At 43.4% G+C, this 25,517-nt stretch overlaps 1 protein-coding gene across 1 annotated transcript in view; it reads left to right on the top strand.

Moving 5' to 3' along the window:
- LOC135509161 (protein-methionine sulfoxide oxidase mical3a-like) overlaps positions 1 to 25,517 on the top strand; it is a 112,118-nt gene that overhangs the window by 15,531 nt on the left and 71,070 nt on the right. The window contains 10 exon segments of the mRNA XM_064929579.1: positions 12,625 to 13,018; positions 13,237 to 13,444; positions 13,646 to 13,762; positions 14,005 to 14,106; positions 14,810 to 14,965; positions 17,148 to 17,248; positions 20,147 to 20,404; positions 20,788 to 20,903; positions 21,191 to 21,317; positions 22,127 to 22,223. Coding sequence (XP_064785651.1) covers positions 12,731 to 13,018; positions 13,237 to 13,444; positions 13,646 to 13,762; positions 14,005 to 14,106; positions 14,810 to 14,965; positions 17,148 to 17,248; positions 20,147 to 20,404; positions 20,788 to 20,903; positions 21,191 to 21,317; positions 22,127 to 22,223 — 1,570 coding nt within the window. The 5' untranslated portion in view covers positions 12,625 to 12,730.

Here is a 25,517-nt window from a genome sequence, read left to right as displayed (position 1 = left end):
AACTTATCCCAACAAATGAGTGTGCTAAGACTGAGATTCCTTGAGCTCAAACATTAGCTGGAAACGGGCTATTCCTGGCTTTATGAAGCCTGGCCCAACCATACCCTCTTACTGGAATAATAACAGTGAACTTGGGCCTGGTTCTCTCAAACAGTCTGTGAGAGGAGACTTCTCCAGTGCTGCCTGGAGGCCTGCTGGTTCAACAGCTGTTTTACTGCCTATCTGTCCATATGACCTGAAGTCACAGGTCATGGTGGGGTCCAACGGGTCAAAGCTGCCCTGGTCACAGGCCCAGAGATCCAGGGCCCTGGGGGCAGAGGGCCGGTGGGGTCTGCTTCTCTCGGTCTCTCTGGTCCTTCCATGATGGACCCATAGGTCCACAGGTTTTCTACCCTCTGAGCTGCTCATAACTCCACCCACGCAGCGGGATTAAAGCTATTGTGTGTGTGTGTGTGGATTATGTCTCTGGTGTGCGGTGTGCTCTGGGACTGTGTGTGGCACAAGAAAGACATGTTGGAGGCCTGAGCGGTAAAATGCTAGTCACTACATTACTGATCATGACCCTGTTGTCATGGAATTACCATCGTTGCAATATCACTTTCGAATGAGAATAACATTGTCAGCTTGATAGCCCCAATAGACTTACATTGTCCATTTGCCAATGTTTGTAATGCAGGACATTTGTTCATATTTGGGACCTACTGAAATGTCCATTGAACTTTCCGTGGCTCGTTGTAACATTGCTGTGAGTTGACTACATTTATTGATTTATTCTGCAACAATTTTTCAACCAAGAGGTATGTTATCAATTGCTGCTTTTAAGATGTCTTACTTAGAAAATCCATCTTCGTGGCAGGAGACAACACATTTGGCTCTGGACGGTCATAAACATAAACAGTTCACCCTAAAATGCATGAAATGTTACAGTGCAGTTCACTCCTCATTCTTAAGATTGTATGATTTACTGCGCCATTTGCGGATATCTTTAGCGCCCAGCCAAGCGACCTGGAATTCTGGCTATTTGCTGAGGCTCTCAAAAGTTTAAACAGTGGCTTTGTAATTAATATGAACAACAATAATGGAGTAGAGTGCAGAGAGCTGTAGGTTCCCATGCATGACTACTATGAAAGCCAATGGAGTTTAAACTAGCTGCTTTGTGTTATGCAGATGTGTCATAATACTGTGGGATATAGCCTAGCTGCTGTTCATGTGCGGACCTCTAACCTATCAATCGTACGTTTTAGCCTAAGTGGCGAGAGGGAGTTAAACCCTCCAGGGATCCTTTTAACATTCTGTGTTTGTTTTGCATCATGAACATGGTCACGGGAAACTTGAATCCTCTCTGACTGGCAAGTGAGATATTTCACGATGGAAACCAACAGAGAGAGTCTGTGTTGTAATATTATTTGTAAGGAGGTGTATTATGGCACAGCCCACATAATAATTGACTCTTTCTCAAACAAAAGGATTACAGATGATGAAAAGCAAACATGTTCCCGGTTTGAGGCTGAGGCCTCCTCCTCTATGGCTCCACCATTCCACAGTTGACATGACTAAGCCTTGGAAACTAGGAAACTACTCGCTGTATGGCTCTGTTTGCGCCCAGGTTTCAGATTGGGTTTTTTAGGCATCTAATCTAATGAGTCCCTGGAGATGCGCCACCACACACCCTACTATTGCAGTAAACTATGCAAATGCTTTGAAAGATAGTCCAATATCCCTGGAACCATGTAACCAAATGAATTTATGACATACTCACAATCCACTACCAACAAGGCATGTTAGAAGCTAGGAGGGCTGTGGTGTCTGAGCTGAGATTTGAGAGGTAGCCTAATCCAGGTGACTGACTGGCCTGGCAGGCTCCTGTAATCGAGCACGTGGAGGCATATCACCACAAAGCAAACACACACTGGCCACACAATCAAATTACACGGCTCCTGTTACTAATAGAAATGTGTTAGAGTAATCCTTTGTTGCTGCTAAATATTACCCATGAGTAGTTAAGAGATTTGCAGTTAATACTGTAGGCTAATTAATTATTTTCCCGTTTTGTCAGTGACTGAGTTCCCTAACAAATCCATAGTCCAGGTTGGGATGAATTTAATGAACAATTGCTTTCCAATTCAGAGGATATCACATGTCTAATTAAATTGACAGGAATTAAAAGGGTACAACAAAACCTATTTCCCCCCCCCCCAGGAGACTGACAAGATTTGGTATGGGTCCTCAGATCCTCAAAAGGTTCTACAGCTGCACCATCGAGAGCATCCTGACTGGTTGCATCACTGCCTGGTATGGCAACTGCTCAGCCTCCGACTGCAAGGCACTACAGAGGGTAGTGGGAACAGCCAGGTACTCCACCAGGGCCAAGCTTCCTACCATCCAGGACCTCTGTACCAGGCGGTGTCAGAGGAAGGCCTTAAATTGTCAGACTCCAACCACCCTAGTCATAGACTGTTCTCTCTGCTACCGCAAGGCATGTGGTACCGGAGCGCCAGGTCTAGGTCCAAGAGGCTTCTAAACAGCTTCTATCCCCAAGTCATAAGACTCCTAAACATCTAATCAAATGGCTACCCAGACTATTTGCATTGCCCTGCCTCTCCCCCTCTTTTATACAGATGCTACTCTGTTTTTACCATCTATGCATAGTCACCAACTCTACCTTCATGTACATATTACCTCAACTAACCGGTGCCCCCGCACATTGACTCTGTACCGGTACCCCCCTTTATATAGTCTTGCTATTGTTATTTTACTGCTGCTCTTAAATTACTTGTTACTTTTATTATTTTCCGTATTTTTAAAGCTGTGTTGTTGGGCTCGTAAGTAAGCATCTCACTGTAAGGTCTACACCTGTTGTATTTAGTGCATGTGACTAATAACATTTGATTTGAATAGTATTCTCACATAGGTGTTCCTTTATGTCCAGGTGTGAAAGGGCAGTGTGGAGTGCAATAGAGATTGCGTCATCTGTGGATCTGATGTGGCGGATTGGAGTGGGTCTAAGGTTTCTGGGATAATGGTGACTACTGCCCCGTAGCACTCACATCAGTAGCTGTGAAGTGCTACGGGATGGTAATAATTTAGGCAGGTTATCTTCGCTTTTTTGGCCGCAGAGACTATGGTGGTCTGAAATATGTAGGTATTATAGACTTGGCCAGGGAGAGGTTGAAAATGTCAATGAAGCCACTTGCCAGTTGGTTGGCACATGCTTTGAGTACACGTCCTGGTAATCTGCCTGGCTCTGCGGCTTTGTGAATGTTAACCTTGCTCACATCGGCTACGGAGTAATAATTTAGGCAGGTTATCTTCGCTTTTTTGGGCGCAGGGACTATGGTGGTCTGAAATATGTAGGTATTATGGACTTGGCCAGGGAGAGGTTGAAAATGTCAATGAAGCCACTTGCCAGTTGGTTGGCACATGCTTTGAGTACACGTCCTGGTAATCTGCCTGGCTTTGTGAATGTTAACCTTGCTCACATCGGCTACGGAGAGCGGGATCACACAGTCATCCGGAACAGCTGGTGCTCTCATGCATGCTTCAGTGTTTCTTGCCTCGAAGCGAGCATAAAAGGCATTTAGCTCGTCTGGTAGGCTCTCATCATTGGGGAGCTTGCTCCTGGGTTTCCCTTTGAAAGCCCAGTAAAGGTCCAGTAAGAGCGACTTGTGCAAAGAATGATATAGAACTTACGTAGTATGTCCAGGTCCATAGTCTGTATGTGCCCCATAACTGCATAACACATACAAGCTGCTGCTACTGTTTATCTTATAACCCGAGGCCTAGTCACCTTACCCCTTTACATGTCTGCCTCCATCCCTCCAGTATCCCTGCACATTGTAAATATGGTATTGGAACTGACCCCGTATATCAGGGATCATCAACTAGATTTTTAAAATTATTATAAAAAAATGTTTTTGCTGAGCGGATGGTCGGTGAGCAGGAACATGATTACAAATAATTTGTAGACTGCAAATTGACCGCAAGAATCCCAAACAGATATGTTTGACTAAAACACAAACCTTGCTTATGTTTGTATATGATCAAGTGTGTCTCTATTATGCGTGGGAATACTTGAACCGATTTCTTACATTAAAATCACTTGGAGTTGATTTCCTGCTTTAAAAAAAAGAAATTGGTCTTTTATGTCCAACAAGAAAAGGACAGTCTTAGGCCTAATGTGAGCAAGAATGAAACATGTTTTGTGTCCTGACGTCCTAATGTATCTCTTCTTCTTTGTCCAATTTTGCTTCAGTTCCCAGTCCCTCTAGAACCACATTTTGCATGTGCTGGTTACCTATTTGTCTGTCACTGAGACTACTCTACCTTAAACAGCCTCATCCCAGGAGCACCAAGAGAAGGTCAGTGATGGCACACTAGCTGTACCACTGTGATTACCCAGGTTCCTCTGGTCCCCCAGGAGTGGTATTCACTTCCTCTACACCACCTGACTGCTCTGTGGAGGGGATGACATCATGCCATCATGCTGTGTTTTAGTTCAGACAGCAGAGTGTCTGGAGCATGGGGAGCCCTTTCCGGAACAGTCTCTGGAGGCTCCCGTCACGGAGTTCACCAGGAGAACGCTTCTTTCTGGAACAAAGAAGGAGAGAGGGGAATGACAAAGGGAAGCAGAATCTGGAAAAGGAGAAGGAGGTAAAGGAGGAGGGAGAAATTGGATGATTGAGGGTTTCTTTGCTCCTTTCTCAGTCTAAAGGCATTAATCATCTGCTGTGGAGAATGAACACTTAGTCTTAGGTTGAAGCCTGGGCACTTTGTCTGTTTGTTGTGTCTTGGACCTCATACCATCTCTCCAAGATCCTCTGAACCGGCAGAATATAGGTTATGAATGAATGTCTCTGAAGTCCACTCCATGTTTTGGCTCCCGAGTGGCGCAGTGGTTTAAGGCACTGCATCTCAGTGCTAGAGGTCGTCACTACAGACCCTGGTTCGATTCCAGGCTGTATCACAACCGTCCGTGATTGGGAGTCCCATAGGGCGGCGCACACAATTGGCCTAGCGTTGTTAGGGTTTGGCCAGGGTAGGCCGTCTTACGTAAATAAGAATTTGTTCTTAACTGACTTGCCTCGTTAAATAAAGGTTAAATGTCAAACAACCAATGGACAGCGAGGATGTACATTCAAACATGTAATCCGCTCTATTTAACCAGAGTGATGTAATCCAACCTCATATGAATGTGTTAATTTGCCTGATTGTGCGTGTGTGTGTTTGTCTGTGAGTGTTTGCGCTTGTGTGTACCCTTTAAATTTGTGTGTGTGTGTGTACTATTTTTACATGTGAAAGCCTGCCATGTGTCCAGATGCCACAACATATTTGCTTTGTGAGGCAGAGAATGATGCAAATTATGTTTTGCTGCTTCTTTGTATTTCATTTGTTTCTTACTAGAGGTCGATCGATTATGATTTTTCAACGCCGATACCAATTATTGGAGGACCATAAAAAGCCGATACCGATTTTAATTTAAAAAAAAGTTTTGTTGTTGTAATTTATTTATTTATTTTATTTCACTTTTATTTAACCGGGTAGGCAAGTTGAGAACAAGTTCGGCAAAGTAAATACATTATAGCAAGTAAAACACTGGAATGGTAGATGTGCAGTGGAAGAATGTAATAAGAAAGAAATAATAGGGTGCAAAGGAGCAAAATAAATAAATACAGTAGGGGGAGAGGTAGTTGTTTGGGCTAAATTATAGATGGGCTATGTACAGGTGCAGTAATCTGTGAGCTGCTCTGACAGCTGGTGCTTAAAGCTAGTGAGGGAGAAGTGTTTCCAGTTTCAGAGATTTTTGTAGTTTGTTCCAGTCATTGGCAATAATGACAATTACAACAGTACTGAATGAACATTTATTTTTACTTAATATAATACATCAATAAAATCAATTTAGCCTCAAATAAATAATGAAACGTGTTCAATTTGGTTTAAACAATGCAAAAACACAGTGTTGGAGGAGAAAGTAAAAGTGCAATATGTGCCATGTAAGAAAGCTAACATTTAAGTTCCTTGCTCAGAACATGAGAACATATGAAAGCTGGTGGTTCCTTCAGGTTCTATGAGGCTTCAATATTCCCAGGTAAGAAGTTACACCAGCCTAATCTCGGGAGTTGATAGGCTTGAAGTCAAAAACAGAGAAATGCTTGTAGCATTGCGAAGAGCTCCTGGCAAAACGCATGAAAGTGCTATTTGAATGAACGCTTACGAGCCTGCTGTTGCCGACCATCGCTCAGTCAGGCTGCTCTCTCAAATCATAGACTTAATTATAACACACAGAAATACGAGCCTTAGGTCATTAATATGGTCGAATCCGGAAACTATGATCTCAAAAACAATAAGTTTATTCCTTCAGTGAAATACGGAACCGTTCCGTATTTTATCTAACAGGTGGCATCCATAAGTCTAAATATTCTTGTTACATTGCACAACCTTCAATGTTTTGTCATAATTGCGTAAAAAAAAAAATTCTGGCAAATTAGTTCGCAACGAGCCAGGGGGCCCAAACTGTTGCACAAACCCTGACTCTGCGTGCAATGAATGCAAGAGAAGTGACACAATTTCACCTGGTTAATATTGGCTGCTAACCTGGATTTCTTTTAGCTAAATATGCAAGTTTAAAAATATATACTTCTGTGTATTGATTTTAAGAAAGCATTGATGTTTATGGTTAGGTACACGTTGGAGCAACGACAGTCCTTTTTCTCGAATACGCACCACATCGATTATATGCAACACAGGACACGCTAGATAACTACATATGGTTGATGATATTACTAGTTTAACTAGTGATTATGATTGATTGTTTTTATAATATAAGTTTAATGTTAGCTAGCAACTTACCTTGGCTTCTTACTGCATTCACATAACAGGCAGGCTCCTCGTGGAGTACAATGGAAGGCAGGTGGTTAGAGCGGTGGACTAGTTAACTGTAAAGTTGCAAGATTGCATCCCCGAGCTGACAAGGTAAAAATCTGCCGTTCTGCCCCTGAACAAGGCAGTTAACCCACCGTTCCTAGGCCGTCATTGAAAATAAGAATGTGTTCTTAACTGACTTGCCTAGTTAAATAAAGGTGTGTGTCTAAAAAATACAGATTTCCGATTGTTATGAAAACTTGAAATCGGCCCTAATTAAGCGGCCATTCCGATTTAATCGGTCAACCTCTATTTCTTACCCATAGAAACACTGTGCTGAGGGTTTGATTTAAGGACACCTGAATAGGCCTACACAATAAACATTGATTCACAGGCTTCATCTTGAGAAAAGCTTGACTTGTTTGCATTGCATCTCACTCTTGATGTCACTTAGCTATTTCTATAATGTCCATGATTTGTTAATGTCAATGCCCTTCTCCCATTTGTAATTGGTGCCGTAAAAGTTCCCGACACTGAAATGTGATAGGCTCGTTCTTAATGTGCTGACTTTTATTTATGCGTACTCTATGTAACAGAGATGCATGCATAGCATTTCCTGTGGCGTGGATAATTTGAGTATCCACATTGCTCTAGCCCATCTAATTATAGGCTTCTGTGGAAGCACACTAGCATACTGCACACTGGTGACATGGCACATCCTGTGTTGACTATCTGGCTTGAATCACCCAACAACCCCCCCCCACCCTGCCCAAACTTGAGTCATTTCTGGGTTGTAGTGAGGTGAAGTGTGCCACGGAGCTGTAATTCTGGGGGAGTGATCCTTGCTCCTCCTCTGGTCTCGCATGATGTGCCCTCCTCCAGACTAGAGCCTCGCGGTTTGGGTTTCCAGGACCTTGAGAGTAAATCCTTTGGTCCCTGTGAGCAGTGAGTCAGTGTGGGAATTACCACAGTGAGCGCTTCTAAAGTTAACTTTCAGGCTCGGCTCAATTCCAGCCAGTCTCAAAAGGGTGATATTGTCCTGCCAGAGCAAACAAGGAGACCAAGATACTTTGTCCACTGAAATCTGGGAAATGTTTACTCTGCTTTTCTGGTTCTTCTTGACCTCAGTGTTCCAGTAGTGGGACTGTTCTCCTCTCCCCTCTCATGTGCTGTTTAAAGTCTTATTCTGACCCCCTGTTTTGAGCCGACATTTATTTTTGGAACTTGAGGACTAACTCCAGAGGTGTTTTTGAAGTTCCACTACATTCAGTTTGAGGAAACATACACCTTGTATGAAACGAGAATCCCAGAAATAGATACTTCCTGGGTCATAGTTCTACTATATAGTTCTAGTTTGCTGCTGGTATATTTCAGAGGTTATCCAAGTTACAGGGAGGAATTAAACCAGTCCACCTATGCAGGTGAACCCACACAGACTGAACCCACAGGTGCAGAAAGCCTTCTCAAGGAGCCCTTTGAGGTATTTAAGGAGTGCACAAGCATGGTGGTGTTGAGCAAAGGGATAAGGGGGCCAATGTGGAGAGGCCACCTCTGCCGGTGCTGCTCTTCCAGAGCTGGGAAGGAGAGCCAAATCTAGAGCCTACTTGTTTTGACAGTGATGAGGAGTTGGCAGGGTGCGAAACAGCGATTTGGAGCCCATGTACCTGCCTCACAATCTAGTCTTGTCTGACACTAACAGGTCCTAGGTCAGCAGTGTTTCCCCTGTATTAATTTAGCTGTGGCACACCGCTGCTGCTAAACTGTTGCCACCACTGGTGCTGTGATGGTCATGGAATTTTGGATGACTGTAATTGGCCAGCCAAATGACCGCGGTCACCGTATTAACCGTTTTGAATAGTAACATGTACGCTTCTGACTGCATGTTCTGCCATAGAAATAGAATGAATAGAACGGCCGTGGGCTTCTCTTTGAAGAGGTAGGGTTTCGGATGTTTTCGGAAGATGGGCAGGGACTCTGCTGTCCTAGCATACCTGGCAGAATCATATCAGGATTATTTGCATTAATCCAGTGGGCATTTGTTTTGCAAGCTCCATCACATAAATCCACTATAATTCCACTATAAATCCACTATAATTGAGAATTTCAACAAGCATTTATCTACGGCTGGCCATGCTTTCCACATGGCTACCCCTACCCCGGTCAACTGCCCGGCACCCTCCACTGCAACACGCCAATGCCCCCACCATTTCTCCTTTACCCAAATCCAGATAGCCAATGTTCTGAAAGAGCTGCAAAATCTGGACCCCTACAAATCAGCCGGGCTAGACAATCTGGACCCTCTCTTTCTAAAATGATCTGATCAAATTGTTGCAACCCCTATTACTAGCCTGTTCAACCTCTCTTTCCTATCGTCTGAGATTCCCAAAGATTGGAAAGCTGCAGCGGTCATCCCCCTCTTCAAAGGGGTGACACTCAAGACCCTAACAGCTACAGACCTATATCTATCCTCTACCCTGTCTTTCTAAGTTCTTTGAAAGCCAAGTTAACAAACAGATTACTGACCATTTCAAATCCCACCATACCTTCTCTGCTATGCAATCTGGTTTCAGAGCTGGTCACGGATGCACCTCAGCCACGCTCAAGGTTCTAAATGACATCATGACCGCCATCGCTAAGAGACATTAATGTGCAGCCGTATTCATCGACCTGGCCAAGGCTTTCGACTCTGTCAATCACCACATTCTTATTGGCAGACTCGACAGCCTTGGTTTCTCAAATTATTGAGAAATTATTGCCTCGCTTGGTTTACCAACTACTTCTGCCACAGGGTTCAATTCTCGGGCCAACTCTCTTTTCTGTATACATCAATGATGTCGCTCTTGCTGCTGGTGATTCTCTGATCCACCTCTACGCAGACGACACCATTCTGTATACTTCTGGCCCCTCCTTGGACACTGTGTTAACTAACCTCCAGACGAGTTTCAATGCCATACAACTCTCCTTCCGTGGCCTCCAACTGCTCTTACACGCAAGTAAAACTAAATGCATGCTTTTCAATCGATCGCTGCCCGCACCTGCTCGCCTGTCCAGCATCACTACTCTGGACGGCTCTGACTTAGAATACGTGGACAACTACAAATACCTGTGTGTCTGGTTAGACTGTAAACTCTCCTTCCAGACTCACACTAAGCATCTCCAATCCAAAATTAAATCTAGAATCGGCTTCCTATATCGCAACAAAGCATCCTTCACTCATGCTGCCAAACATACCGTCGTAAAAATGACCATCCGACTGATCCTCGACTTCGGTGATGTCATCTATAAAATAGCCTCCAACACTACTCAACAAACTGGATGCAGTCTATCACAGTGCCCTCCGTTTTGTCACCAAAGCCCCATACACTACCCACCATTGCGACCTGTACGCTCACGTTGGTTGGCCCTCGCTTCATACTCGTCGCCAAACCCACTGGCTATAGGTTATCTACAAGTCTCTGCTCTGTAAAACCCTGCCTTAGTTCACTGGTCACCATAGCAGCACCCACTCGTAGCACGCGCTCCAGCAGGTATATCTCACTGGTCACCCCCAAAGCCAATTCCTCCTTTGGTCGTCTTTCCTTCCAGTTCTCTGCTGCCCATGACTGGAACGAATTGCAAAAATCTCTGAAGCTGGAGACTCACACCTCCCTCCCTAGCTTTAAGCACCAGCTGTCAGAGCAGTTTACAGATCACTGCACCTGTACATAGCCCATCTGTAAACAGCCCATCTATCTACCTACCTCATCCCCATACTGGTATTTATTTATTTATTTATTTTGCTCCTTTGCACCCCAGTATCTCTAACTGCACATTCATCTTCTGTCGATCCACCATTCTAGTGTTTAATTGCTATATTGTAATTACTTCGCCACCATTGCCTATTTATTTCCTTAACTTACCTCATTTGCACTCACTGTATATAGACCTTTTGTTTTCATTTGTTCTACTGTATTATTGACAATATATTTTGTTTATTCCATGTGTAACTCTGTGTTGTTGTATGGGTCGAATTGCTATGCTTTATCTTGACCAGGTCGCAATTGTAAATGAGAACTTGTTCTCAACTAGCCTACCTGGTTAAATAAAGGTGAGAAAAAAAATGAAAAAACATGTGTGCTACAGAAACACAGCTAACCAAACAACAGTGCTAGGTGAATGTGCACTTGAATTAAAGGGTAGGTACATTAAAAAAAACTACATTTCCTATATAGCATTGTTGTGTAGCCTACTTAGAACATCCAATTGTGTTTTCTATGAAAAAAGTGTGATTCTGAGAGTGAAAACCTGAAAAGGTTGTGAAATCTGAAACCTGAAACCCACCAACTCATCAATTGCTCAGAAAAATGGTTGGATCAAACCGAGTAGAGTACAGAGCTGTTTCCTTTCATTTACTGCTGACCAGTTTGCATTGCTCATGCTTTCTCCATTTTTTTTGCATGTCGGTGCACTGCATTGAACTAATAAAATATGGCTTATGGCTGTTTTTAAAGGGCACAGTCTGCCCTTTAATCCAGTCTTGAAGAGAGTAGACAGAGGCATTCCAGACCTGACAGCTGATTTATAGGCACCAACATGTGTGAGGGAACTCTCCCCTGAGGTGAAAGGGCTAGACCAAGACAATTTTAAAACCACACTGCATGTTTTAGCAGGTTAACAAATGGAACAGAGGAAAGTGAACATTCATAAAGAAGAGACATTGCCGGGTGCCTACTGTTGATGCCATTAAACCACCACAAGCTGAATGAATGGGAGTTATTATTTAATTTTTATTTTTTAATTAAAATGTTTTGGGATGACAGAAGGAAAGACTTCCTGTGTTCTGAGTCTGAAATCATGTACCACGGAGAGCGGCGTGCCATGCTCTCTGGTGCCTCTGTTGCTTTTCCTGTTTGGCCTGTGTGTTCAGTGGACTTCCTGTCTCTGGTGGCAATGGCCTCATTCCTAGATAACAGGGTTAAGGTCCTGTGGCCACAGAAGCCCTCGCCAATCAGCAAACACAGTCAGCAAAAAACAGTCAGGAAACACTGGCACTGCAACAAAGACCTGAGGTAACCACTCTTTGGTTGGCTAGCTAGGTAGGCTACCGCCCTTAAAAGAATTGCATTTATGTCAAAAAGGCTGTCTTGTAATATATCACAAAGGGATTTCACCAACATAATGGCTCGCAGTCACAACTGATGCTTGTGATGAGAGGAAAGGCAAGGAAGGGTCAGTCAAAGGCTGATCAGCTAGATTGTACATGAGAATTTGAATTACAACAATCAGCCTATGGATATTGTGTTGATGTTCTGGCATTTATAGCTGATTAGGCCAATCTTCCAAACCCTGTTTATCATGCAGTGGACTTGATATCCTGCAGGAACGGAACATGATATCCCATTAGATCCTGCTGGATCACTCCTTTTTATAGACTATTAATAGAACAGCATAAAGGAGAGAGTCTACACTGTCATCTGTGGTATGTCCAGCAAGTTCCTATTGAAGATCATTTAAGACGCTTAAGGCGTCACTACAGACAGCCTTGTTCGATTCCAGGCTGTATCACAACCGGTCGTGATTGGGAGTCCTATTGGGTGGCACATAATTGGCCCTGGTTTGGCCGGTGTAGGCCATCATTGTAAATAAGAACAAGTTCTTAACTGACTTGCATAGTTGAAACAAAAGGAAGTTCCAAATCAGCCTTAGTGGGTCTTGATGACCTTGTGAAATATGCAGACATTACCCCAACTCAGTAATAATTGTGCTTGTCTTCTCGCTCCCTGACAGAATGAAGATGCTTGAGGCAGGGAGCTAAAGGCCTCACCAGAGCGGAGTGCGTGCTAGAGCCAGGGGCTGGGGCCTGACCAGAGGCCCCTGAGAGGGTTGCAGGTCCATGGGGACCATGGGGGATCCTGGAGGCTTCACCACAACAGGGGAGCGGGTGAACCCTGCCCACGTTATGTTTGACCGCTTCACCCAGGCCTCCACCTGTAAAGGCACGCTCAAGGCCTTCCAGGAGCTCTGTGACCATCTGGATCTCAAGCCCTGCGAGTACCGGATCTTCTACCACAAGCTCAAGTCCAGGCTCAACTACTGGAAGGCCAAGGCACTCTGGGTTAAGCTAGACAAGCGGGCAGGCCAGAAGGAGTACAAGAAGGGACGAGCGTGTGTCAACTCTAAGGTGTGACTATTTTTCTGTCTCATATCCTTGTTCAAAGTACCTCAGAGATAATTGTTCTATATATAATAGGGTTGGGCCCATATCCACATTGTAATATTGTCTATTTGCCCTTGTTGAATATTGTAATATTTTGCTTTAATCGATATCTCCAGTGTTCAATAATATCTTAATATCAGCCAGCTCTAGTACTGTATATGCTACATTTTCCCCATCCTTAGTGTCTGATCATTGGGGCGGGACCATGTGGCCTGCGGACGGCCATCGAGCTGGGCTTCCTGGGGGCCAAGGTGGTGCTGCTGGAGAAGAGAGATGCTTTCTCCAGGAACAACGTGCTCCACCTGTGGCCCTTCTCCATCCAGGACCTCAGGGGCCTCGGGGCAAAGAAATTCCACGGAAAGTTCTGCGCTGGAGCCATCGACCATATCAGTGAGTGGATAAGACTATCCTACTCACATTTCCTGCTTTGTCTTTTAGAAAACGATTTCATGTTTTACTGTGTACAGCATTATCATCTATGAGGAGAAGACTTCTGGTGCTTTCCAGGACCATAGATCAGCTGTAACATTGAGGTCTTTTCAGTTGTTGAAGCTAATAAATGCTCTCTAATCTGTCTGACTCTCTGTGCAGGTATCCGCCAGCTCCAACTGATGCTGCTAAAGGTGGCCCTGCTCCTGGGCATCGAGATCCACGTCAATGTGGAGTTCAAGGGTCTCATCGAGCCCCCCGAGGACCAGGAGAACGAGAGTAAGACCCTTGTGAAGTGACTGCTCTAATGACTGCATTAAGACCCATATCATATGACATGACTGCTCTTCATCCAAACATTTATGGGAACAAGGAAGGGCAATGTGTTCATGTTACTGAATGCTACAGTGCTAACAGAGAGCTCTTTCTCATCCCTCATGGTTCTCAGTGAAACCATATGCTAAATAATAGAACGTTACATGTCTTGTCTTGCTTATTTTTCCCATGGTGTGTTTTTGCAGAGATAGGGTGGAGGGCTGAGGTCCACCCCAGGACACACCCAGTCAACGAGTTGGAGTTTGACGTCATCATTGGGGCAGACGGAAGAAGAAACACGCTGGCAGGTAAAAAGCCACTAAGAAACACATGGTTCAAACTGAGTTGTGTAAAACACCATGAGAACTGAAGCCCTCAAAAACACACCTGTGGTTGGTTTACGGGTCCAACCCTCTCTCTTTTCCTCTCTCACTCCTTCTTTTCCTGCCTCATGTTGTGCACATGTGATGTGAGTCTCCCCGGCCCTCCCTCATTCCATCCATCTTCAGAGAGCAATCCTCCGTGGCCTCTCACTGGAGCGGAGCAGGAACCTGTGAATTGGCTGTCTGTTTCCTGTATGAGCTAACATCCCTCAGCAGCACTGGGAGCCCTGTAGTGTGTGGACTGCTCTGACCCCTCTCCTCTGCTGCTGCTGGTGTCTGCTGAAACCACTTTAGAGATTCTCTCTAGAGAGGAGGGGAAACAGTTTCCCTCAGGGCTAGCCAGTAGTCACTTCATAGTGTCCGTACTCAGCCTGCAACCTTACATGAGGTTATTAAAAAGTATTGCAGTTACATTGATAGTTAGTCAATGACAGTGTGCATCAAAGCCTAACAAGCGCCACCTTCATTTCTCCTTTTCTCTTTTACAAACATGTGAGTAGTGTGTAATACAAGGAATTGTTCTCTTCATTTCTGAACCTAACAAAGAACTCTGGCATTCACTGTCTACATAATGACACTGACCCCAGTCTAACATTTACATCCTGTCTCCTTCCTCTCCTCCAAACAGGGTTCAAGAGGAAGGAGTTCCGAGGCAAGTTGGCCATCGCCATCACGGCCAACTTTATCAACAGGAACACCACGGCCGAGGCCAAGGTGGAGGAGATCAGTGGAGTGGCCTTCATCTTCAACCAGAAGTTCTTCCAGGACCTCCGGGAAGCCACGGGTCAGTAATTTTGCCATAGGCAGAGATAACATGTAATAATCCTTGTTATATGATGTTATAAAGGCTCATAGGTGCTTTATAACAAGTTATAAAGCATTATAACTCTAGGCTTTTAGTAATATTTGACACATTGTTATAGATTTAGGTGATACACATCCAGCGGCTTCAGAAAGTATTCATACCCCTTGACTTGTTCCACATGCTACAGCCTGAATTCAAAATGGATTAAATAGATCTTTTTTCTCACCCATCTACACACAATGCCCCATAATGACAAAGTGAAAACATGTTTTTCAAAATGTTAGCTGTATTTAATTTTCAATAAATTAGCAATCTATTTTACATAAGTATTCACACACCTGAGTAGATGCATGTTAGAATCACATTTGGCAGTGATTACAGCAGTGAATCTTTCTGGGTAAGTCTCTAAGAGCTTTACACACCTGGATTGTACAATATTTGCTCATTTATTATTTTCTAAATTATTCAAGCTCTGTCAAATTGGTTGTTAATCATTGCTAGACAAACATTTCAAGTCTTGCCATAGATTCTCAAACAGATTTTAGTCAAAACTGCAACTCATCCACTCAGGAACATTTACTGTCTTCTTGGTAAGCAACTCCAGTGAACACTGAGTGTACAAAACATGAAAGAAAAATGTTCAACTTCATATTCATCATCTCCAGCACATATTTCAACATTGCGCATTTATATGTTTTGTAGTAAAATAAGACCATGTTTCCAATTACATCATCAGTGTGCATCGTGTGATTTTTAACCATTATGAGTAGGCATTGCCTACTAATTGTCTACTAACTGGTTGATGATGTCATTGGAAACACTTATTTTCTCTATTTTTTACTACAAACATAGAAACGTGCCATTTTCAGATATGTTGATGTTGTGGTGGTGCTGGAGATGATGAATATGATGTTGAACATTTAGAAATGTCCCTTTTAAGAGCACCTTCCTAATATTGAGTTGGACTCTACAAGGTTTCGAAAGAATTCCGCAGGGATGCTTGCCCTTGTTGACTCCAATGCTTCCCATAGTGTCAGGTTGGCTGGGTGTCCTTTTGGGTGGAGGACCATTCTTGATACACATAAACTGTTGAGCGTGAAAAGCCCTGCAACGTTGCAGTTCTTGAGACACTCAAACTGGTGCGCCTGGCAACTACTACCATACACTGTTCAAAGGCACTTAAATATTTTGTCTTGCCCTTTCACCCTCTGAATGGCACACATACACAATCGGTGTCTCAAGTTTAAAAGTCTCCTCCCCTTCATCTACACTGATTTGAAGTGGATTTAACAAGTGACATCAATAAGGGATCCTAGCTTTTACCTGGATTTACCTGGTCAGTCTATGTCATGGAAAGAGCATTCATAATGTTTTGTACACTCGGTGTATATTTGGCCTTGTGTTTAAAGTTAATGTCCTGCTGAAAGGTGAATTCATCTCTGTGTCTGGTGGAAAGCAGACTAAACTAGGTTTTCCTCTAGGATTTTGACTGTACTTAGTTCCATTCCATTTATTTTTTTTCCTGAAAAACTCCCCATTTCATAGCGATTACAAGAATACCCACTATGCTTGAAAATGTGTGTGTTGTTACAAACTGGATGCATGTTTTGGAATAGGCTGCCTACTTTTCATTCTGTCAATTAGGTTAGTATTGTGGAGTAACTACAATGTTGTTGATCCATCCTCAGTTTTCTCCTATCACAGTCATTAAACTCTGTAACTGTTTTAAAGTCACCTCTTTAAGTGGCGTGAAAACTTTCTGAAGGAACTGTAGATAAATGAATAGCCGAGCAGTGTATCACCTAGGAATAGTTTTATATTGCCATGCATCATCTCTGAGCCCGTCAGCTTCTATCTGCATGGTTTATCTATGGATTAGGGAAAATGTCAACAAAGAGGCACTTCTTGATTGGGGAACTGAAATCTGTTCACATTTCTCAATGAAACATTTTGATCCCATGCCATGAGAGCTTGGCGATGAGCTAGCCCTGTCTATATGGGCCTTTAGTTTTGTCTCCTGGGTCGTGTCATCGCCGACTTTGTCCTCATTCCCCTAACAAAGACAACCAATAGAGGAGCTGTAGGAGCAGCTATAGCCATAGAAACAACTTGGTTTTCCAAAAGTAAATAACAAAACTCTCTCTTTCTGTTGACTCTGTAGGAATTGACCTGGAAAACATTGTCTACTACAAGGATGACACGCACTACTTTGTGATGACTGCCAAGAAACAGAGCCTGCTGGAGAAGGGAGTCATTCTGCATGTGAGTGATCAGAGGGGGAGAGAGACACATCTAGAGCGGTCTCTCTCTCGTACACAAACACACTTTATCCCTCTGTGTGCCTGCTCCCTGTCAAAGGACCACGCCAAAACTGGGCCAGGAACAAACCACCAGCTCAACCACATTTAATGAGTTTATGCCCCACTCCCAACACTTCACTTCAGAACACTGCTGTTTCCTTTGACTAGACTGGGCACTTTCCACAGGAAATCAGTCACAAGCTTTTAGGACGTTATGACATCTCTTAGAAGTTCAGCTTTCATGTTCCAGTAACGGTTCCCACTGCATTTCTATCTCCCTTTGAGATGAAAGCCGTGGGGGGGGGTGTAGGTGTTTGGTAATGTTTTGCAAACCATATCAAAATTGTTACCAAGGCATTCAAGAAGTTGGGAAGTGTTACCCTTTTGATAATTCGATTGGAGTTTTTAATTAGCACTGACTGAGTTTTCATCAGCAGTCATAATCAGGGCAATACAGTTGAAGGGCTGAACAGGGCACTGTAGGTCTTGTGCTGGGTCGTAGTCATTAGCCATCAAAGGGAAGAAAATGGACAAACAATTTCAGTTGCAAAAGATTTGCTACAAGTGTGAACTAATGAATATGACCCTGATGAGTTGGACCAGGCTGTAGGCTGAGGGGGGACGTGAGAGTGGACACACTATGTCCTGAGTTTCAGACTTCACTGTTTTCACACGGGGTCGCCTGTCTCCACGCCTGCCAAGTTTGCATAATCCCTAATGAGCTGTGTGTGTTGCAATGGGGGTGTGGGGGGACAGACCCCTACTGCTCACACTCCTTTCTTCAAGATTACTTACTTCCAAGCGAGGTCCTTTTATAGCAATGGAAATCACTCCCTAGTCTCTTTTTACTGCTCCATCCTGCCCCTGGGAAAGGGCGGGCAGGCGAGTGCTGGTTCGGGTCCACACTTCCAACCAGCACCATGAATCAGAGAACAACACCCTCTCAGATCCTCTGTCTGCTCCTCCCCACCCAGTCAGCATGGTGGTGCCGGCCCAGCCTAGCCAGGGAAGGAAACGTGTGTTTCCCCCTCACCGCCCTCTTTCAAAAGAGTCATTTAACCTGTCTGGGAATGGGGCGGAACCCCTCGCCAACAGCCAGTGAAATTGCAGGGCGCCAAATTCAAACAGAAATCTCATAAATCAAATTTCTCAAGCATACAAGTATTAGGCACCATTTTAAAGATAGCATTCTCGTTAATCCAGCCACAGTGTCTGATTTCAAAAAGGCTTTACAGTGAAAGCTCCACAAACGATTATGTTAGGTCACCACCAAGTCACAGAAAAATACAGCCATTTTTCCAGCCAAAGAGAGGAGTCACAAAAAGCAGAAATATAGATCAAATGAATCACTAACCCTTGATGATCTTCATCAGATGACACTCATAGGACTTCATGTTACACAATACATGTTTGTTTTGTTCGATAAAGTGCATATTTATATCCAAAAATCTCAGTTTATATTGGCATGTTATGTTTAGTAGTTCCAAAACATGCGGTGATTTTGCAGAGAGCCGCGTCAATTCACAGATATACTCATCATAAACATTGATAATAGATACAACTATTATACATGGAACTTTAGATAAACTTCTCCTTAAAGCAACCGCTGTGTCAGATTTAAAAAAAAAACTTTACGGCGAAAGAACACCATGCAATAATCTGAGTACAGCGTTCAGAGCCCAAACAAGCCAAAAAGATATCCGCCATGTTGTGTAGTCAACATTAGTCAGAAATAGCATCATAAATTTTCACTTACCTTTGATCTTCATCAGAATGCACTCCCAGGAATCCCAGTTCCACAAATATTTGATTTGTTCGATAAAGTTCATAATTTATGTCCATATACCTCCATTTGTTAGGGCGTTTGGTAAACAAATCCAAACGTGTGCAAGTCCAGCGGAAAGGTCGGGCGAAAAGTCCAAAAAGTTTATTACTTGTCGTAGAAACATATCAAACGAAGTATAGAATCAATCTTTAGGATGTTTTTAACATAAATCTTCAATAATGTCTCAACCGGAGAATTCCTTTGTCTGTGGACAAGCAATAGAACGCGAGCTACCTCTCATGTGAATGCGAGTGACCAGCTCATTGCTCTCTGGCAGACCTCTGATTCATTCCCCTCTCATTCAGCCCCCCTTCACAGTAGAAGCCTGAAACAATGTTCTAAAGACTGTTGACATCAAGTGGAAGCCTTGGGAAGTGCAAGATGACCAACATCCCACTGTGTCTTCAATAGGGGCTGAGTTGAAAAACTACAAACCTCAGATTTCCCACTTCCGGGTTGGATTTTTTTCTCAGGTTTTTGCCTGCCATATGAGTTCTGTTATACTCAAACATCATTCAAACAGTTTTTGAAACGTCAGAGTGTTTTCTATCCAATACTACTACTAATATGCATATATTAGCATCTGGGACTGAGTAGCAGGCAGTTTACACTGGGCACACCTTTCATCCAAAGTAAAAATGCTGCCCCCTAGCCCAAACAGGTTAAAGCAGGCCTTGATTTGATGCTACATTCTGGAGATCGATAGGCGTCTCGCTACACACAGTAGCTGGGAGTTGGGTATTATAGACTATGTTGGTGTTTAGATAGTTCTAGTACGAATGAAAGACATTTAAATGGCCCTATGTTTATTAAATTCAATATTACTTCAGAATGACATTGGCTTGATTTGAAATGAAAGAACTGCTTTGGTGGTCAAGGATAACCTCCTGTAAAATATTTCCATTTCCAAATACCACTGCATGGATGTCATGCACCATTCTTTGCGTGACAGGCCATGTTACATGCAGTCTCTTATCCTTAGTGTCTCTCAGTCCTCCAGTCATCTGAGCCATCTAACCTCCCAGTCTTCTCCAGGATTATGCAGACACAGAGATGCTGCTGTCTAGGGCTAACGTGGACCAGGAGGCTCTTCTCTCTTATGCCCGCGAGGCCGCAGACTTCTCCACCAACCACCAGCTGCCCACTCTGGACTTTGCCATCAACCACTACGGACAGCCCGACGTGGCCATGTTCGACTTCACCTGCATGTACGCTTCAGAAAATGCGGCGCTCGTGCGCCAACGCAATGGACGCCAGCTACTGGTGTCTCTGGTGGGGGACAGTCTACTGGAGGTGAGGAAGGCTACTGGGCCGAGGGTGTTTCAGCCTCACTTAGAAGATATACTCTGTCACTCTGGATAAGGTAGTGTCTGACTGTCTTGTGTATACAAATGGGAGTAAAGCGTGAGCATGTGTGGAGAAATTACAGTGAATCGAGAGACAGATTCAAGTTTGGATGGATGACATGTGGATTGACGTTTGCATACTTAAAACAGGCAATTTTACATTAACAAAAATGTGTATCTATGTATACATACATACATACATACATACATACATACATGCATGCATATATATATATATATATTTTAAAAAAGTGTATTGTTTTAGTAGATTTTATTCTTCTCTGTATGCTTACTTGGGAGTTCACCATGTTACTGTATTTGTCCCTCTAGCCCTTCTGGCCCATGGGCACTGGTATAGCCCGGGGTTTCCTGGCAGCCATGGACTCGGGCTGGATGGTGAAGAGCTGGGCCCAGGGAAACACCCCACTGGACGTGCTGGCTGAGAGGTGAGGGAGCAGACATGTCATAACACACACATTATACTCGCACATCAGACTTTCACGCTCGCACACTCCACACTCTCACACACATACTCATTATCCCTCTCTCTCTCATGCACTCACACACCCTCGACACACTGTTATCTCTGAGTGCTTTATCTCTGAGTGCTCCACTGTCTGCCCCTCCTGTAGTTGTAATGGAATAAGAGCCTCTGGAGCTCTGAATGGAATGTTTTGAATCCTCTGTTCTGTTACCTTCTATAATTCAGTAACCATGGCCTCCTCTTTTTCAGGGAGAGCATATATCGCCTGCTGCCTCAGACAACACCACAGAACATCAGTAAAAATTTCAGCCACTACAGTGTGGATCCCACCACGCGCTACCCTAACATCAGCCTCCACTTCCTCAGGCCCAACCAGGTAGTGTATACACTGAGATCATAGGACTGTGTGATTGTAACATGATGAACTACAGTACCCATAATGCTCTGTGTATGATATCCAGTTTGAGTAGGGCCAGGACTGGCTACCTAACATTTGTCCTGACTACCTAACCATCTTGTGAATGAAAACCCTGTGTCTGCGTAACTAGAGAGGCGCACACACACACACGATGCGATATACTTTATTGTCCATTTCATTGTGTGATGTCAGCATTCTGCAGGTAGCCTAGTGGTTAGAGCTTTGGACTAGTAACCGAAAGGTTGCAAGATCGAATCCCCAAGCTGTCAAGGTAAACGTGTCGTTCTGCCCCTGAACAAGGCAGTTAACTCACTGTTCCTAGGCCGTCATTGAAAATAAGAATTTGTTCTTTAACTGACTTGCCTAGTTAAATAAAGGTATAAAAAAAATAATACATTCAAAAACACAACACGTAATATTATTACATGCAGTATGTAAAACTGGAAAGTTAGTACACAAGTCACACATCTACATTTTCAAATATTCAAAGTTTCTGCGGCCTACTGTCCGACCGTGTGTTTGGCCTGCATCTGTCCTATGTCCCACTGTTCAGCAGTCTGGTGGCTGATGGAATGAAACTTGCCTTGTTCCTATTCTTCCTGAACAGTGGGACCCGTAAACTCCGTCTGGAGGGCAGCAGCTCAAAACATAACTAAGAAGCAGAGTTCTTTACAGTCCAGATGCATGCTCAGCAAAAACTCCTGGCAGTAGCTATGACCTATGGAAGATGTCTTATGTGAAATCCCACCCCACTCTGTTGTTGTCAGGTAAAACACCTCATTGACACAGGGGATTCAAGCCGTGAAATGCGTATCGAAATTGAGAATGTAGTCACCTCGTCAACACCCAAGCTCACCCGAAATGGTAAGTAAGTGTTTCGAATAAGCTATACGATGTTTCATAGCAAGTGTATTCAGTTAAGTTCATATTATTTAATTGTCATTCATGTCTGTTTTTCAAAGTCTCTTGTTTTTGGGACCTGGACATTATTACAATCACCCAAATGTAACAATGAATTGCTTTCAACCTAGACCCTAACCTGCTTGAGAAGCATTTCCAAGGTAATATCATTAATGGTTTAGGTCCAAATGCATGACCATCTGACGATTCCTTCATAATAGTCCTTAACCGTAGAAACTAGCAACTGCCATGATGTCATGTGACTTGCTGGATGGACTGATTTTTATTTGATTTACTTTATGTTCACTAACCTGGTCATTAACGGGATGGTGAAATGGCACAAACTTTGGACTGGTACCATATATACATACTTACATACAGTTGAAGTTGGAAGTTTGCATACACTTGGAGTCATTAACTCGTTTTTCAACCACTCCACAAATTTCTTGTCAACAAACAATAGTTTTGGCAAGTTGTTTAGGACATCAACTTTGTGCATGACACAAGTCATTTTTCCAACAATTGTTTACAGACGGATTATTTCACTTATAATTCACTGTATCACAATTCTGTGGGTCAGAAGTTTACATACACTAAGTGCCTTTAAATAGCTTGTTAAATTCCAGAAAATGATGTCATGGCTTTAGAAACTTCTGATAGCGTAATTGACATCATTTGAGACAATTGAAGGTGTACCTGTGGATGTATTTCAAGGCCTACCTTCAAACTCAGTGCCTCTTTAGATGTTCCCATGATGTCAATCAAAGAAATCAGCCAAGACCTCAGAAAACAAACTGTAGACCTCTACAAGTCTGGTTCATCCTTGGGAGCAATTTCCAAATGCCTGAAGATACTACGTTCATCTGTACAAACAATAGTACGCAAGTATAAACACCATGGGACCACGCAGCCGTCATACCGCTCAGGAAGGAGATGCGTTCTGTCTCCTAGAGATGAAGGTAGTTTGGTGCGAAAAGTGCAAATCAATCCCAGAAAAACAGCAAAGGACCTTGTGAAGATGCTGGAGGAAACGGGTACAAAAGTATCTATATCCACAGTAAAACGAGTCCTATATCGACATAACCTGAAAAGCCGCTCAGCAAGGAAGAAGCCACTGCTCCAAAACCACCAAATCCAGACTACAGTTTGCAACTGCACATGGGGACAAAGATCGTACTTTTTGGAGAAATGTCCTCTGGTCTGATGAAACAAAAATGGAACTGTTTGGCCATAATCACCATCGTTACGTTTTGGAGGAAAAGGGGGAGACTTGCAAGCTGAAGAACACCTTCCCAACCGTGAAGCACGGGGGTGGCAGCATCATGTTGTGGGGGTGTTTTGCTGCAAGAGGGACTGGTGCACTACACAAAATGGATGGCATCATGAGAAGGACAATTATGTGGATATATTGAAGCAACATCTCAAGACATCAGTCAGGAAGTTAAAGCTTGGTCGTAAATGGGTCTTCCAAATGGACAATGACCCCAAGCATACTTCCAAAGTTGTGGCAAAATGGCTTAAGGACAAAAGTCAAGGTATTGGAGTGGCCATCACAAAGCCCTGACCTCAATCCCATAGACAATTTGTGGGCAGAACTGAAAAAGCATGTGCGAGCAAGGAGGCCTACAAACCTGACTAAGTTACTCCAGCTCTGTCAGGAGGAAAGGGCCAAAATTCACCCAACTTATTGTGGGAAGCTTGTGGAAGGCTGACCCAAGTTAAACAATTGGCAATGCTACCAAATACTAATTGAGTGCATGTAAACTTCTGACCCAATTGGAATGTGAATAAATAAATAAAAGCTGAAATAATTCATTCTCTCTACTATTATTCTGACATTTCACATTCTTAAAATAAAGTGGTGATTCTAATTGACCTAAGACAGGGAATTTTTACTTGGATTCAATGTCAGGAATTGTGAAACTGAGTTTAAATGTATTTGGCTAAGGTGTATGCAAACTTCTGACTTAAACTGTACATACATACATACATACATACATACATACATACATACATACATACATACATACATACATACATACATACATACATACAGTGGGGCAAAAAAAGTATTTAGTCAGCCACCAATTGTGCAAGTTCTCCCACTTGAAAAGACGAGAGAGGCCTGTAATTTTCATCATAGGTACACTTCAACTATGACAGACAAAATGAGAAAAGAAAATCACATTGTAGGATTTTTAATGAATTTATTTGTAAATTATGGTGGAAAATAAGTATTTGGTCACCTACAAACAAGCAAGATTTCTGGCTCTCACAGACCTGTAACTTCTTCTTTAAGAGGCTCCTCTGTTCTCCACTCGTTACTTATATTAATGGAACCTGTCAGTATAAAAGACACCTGTCCACAACCTCAAACAGTCACACTCCAAATTCCACTATGGCCAAGACCAAAGAGCTGTCAAAGGACACCAGAAACAAAATTGTAGACCTGCACCAGGCTGGGAAGACTGAATCTGCAATAGGTAATCAGCTTGGTTTGAAGAAATCAACTGTGGGAGCAATTATTAGGAAGTGGAAGACATACAAGACCACTGATAATCTCCCTCGATCTGGGGCTCCACGCAAGATCTCACCCCATGGGGTCAAAATGATCACAAGAACGGTGAGCAAAAATCCCAGAACCACACGGGGGACCTAGTGAATGACCTGCAGAGAGCTGGGACCAAAGCAACAAAGCCTACCATCAGTAACACACTACGCCGCCAGGGACGTGTCTCCCTGCTTAAGCCAGTACATGTCCAGGCCCGTCTGAAGTTTGCTAGAGAGCATTTGGATGATCCAGTAGAATATTGGGAGAATGTCATATGGTCAGATGAAACCAAAAATTGAACTTTTTGGTAAAAACTCAACTCGTCGTGTTTGGAGGACAAAGAATGCTGAGTTGCATCCAAAGAACACCATACCTACTGTGAAGCATGGGGGTGGAAACATCATGCTTTGGGGCTGTTTTTCTGCAAAGGGACCAGGACAACTGATCCGTGTAAAGGAAAGAATGAATGGGGCCATGTATTGTGAGATTTTGAGTGAAAACCTCCTTCCATCAGCAAGGGCATTGAAGATGAAACATGGCTGGGTCTTTCAGCATGACAATGATCCAAAACACACTGACCTGGCAACGAAGGAGTGGCTTCGTAAGAAGCATTTCAAGGTCCTGGAGTGGCCTAGCCAGTCTCCAGATCTCAACCCCATAGATCTGTGTTGCCCAACAACAGCCCCAAAACATCACTGCTCTAGAAG

This window comes from Oncorhynchus masou, chromosome 22 (genome assembly GCF_036934945.1).
Source record: "Oncorhynchus masou masou isolate Uvic2021 chromosome 22, UVic_Omas_1.1, whole genome shotgun sequence".
NCBI classification, from domain to species: domain Eukaryota; kingdom Metazoa; phylum Chordata; class Actinopteri; order Salmoniformes; family Salmonidae; genus Oncorhynchus; species Oncorhynchus masou.
The sequence above is the reverse complement of the archived record's forward strand: the minus strand, read 5'-3'. Positions and strand labels throughout refer to the sequence as shown.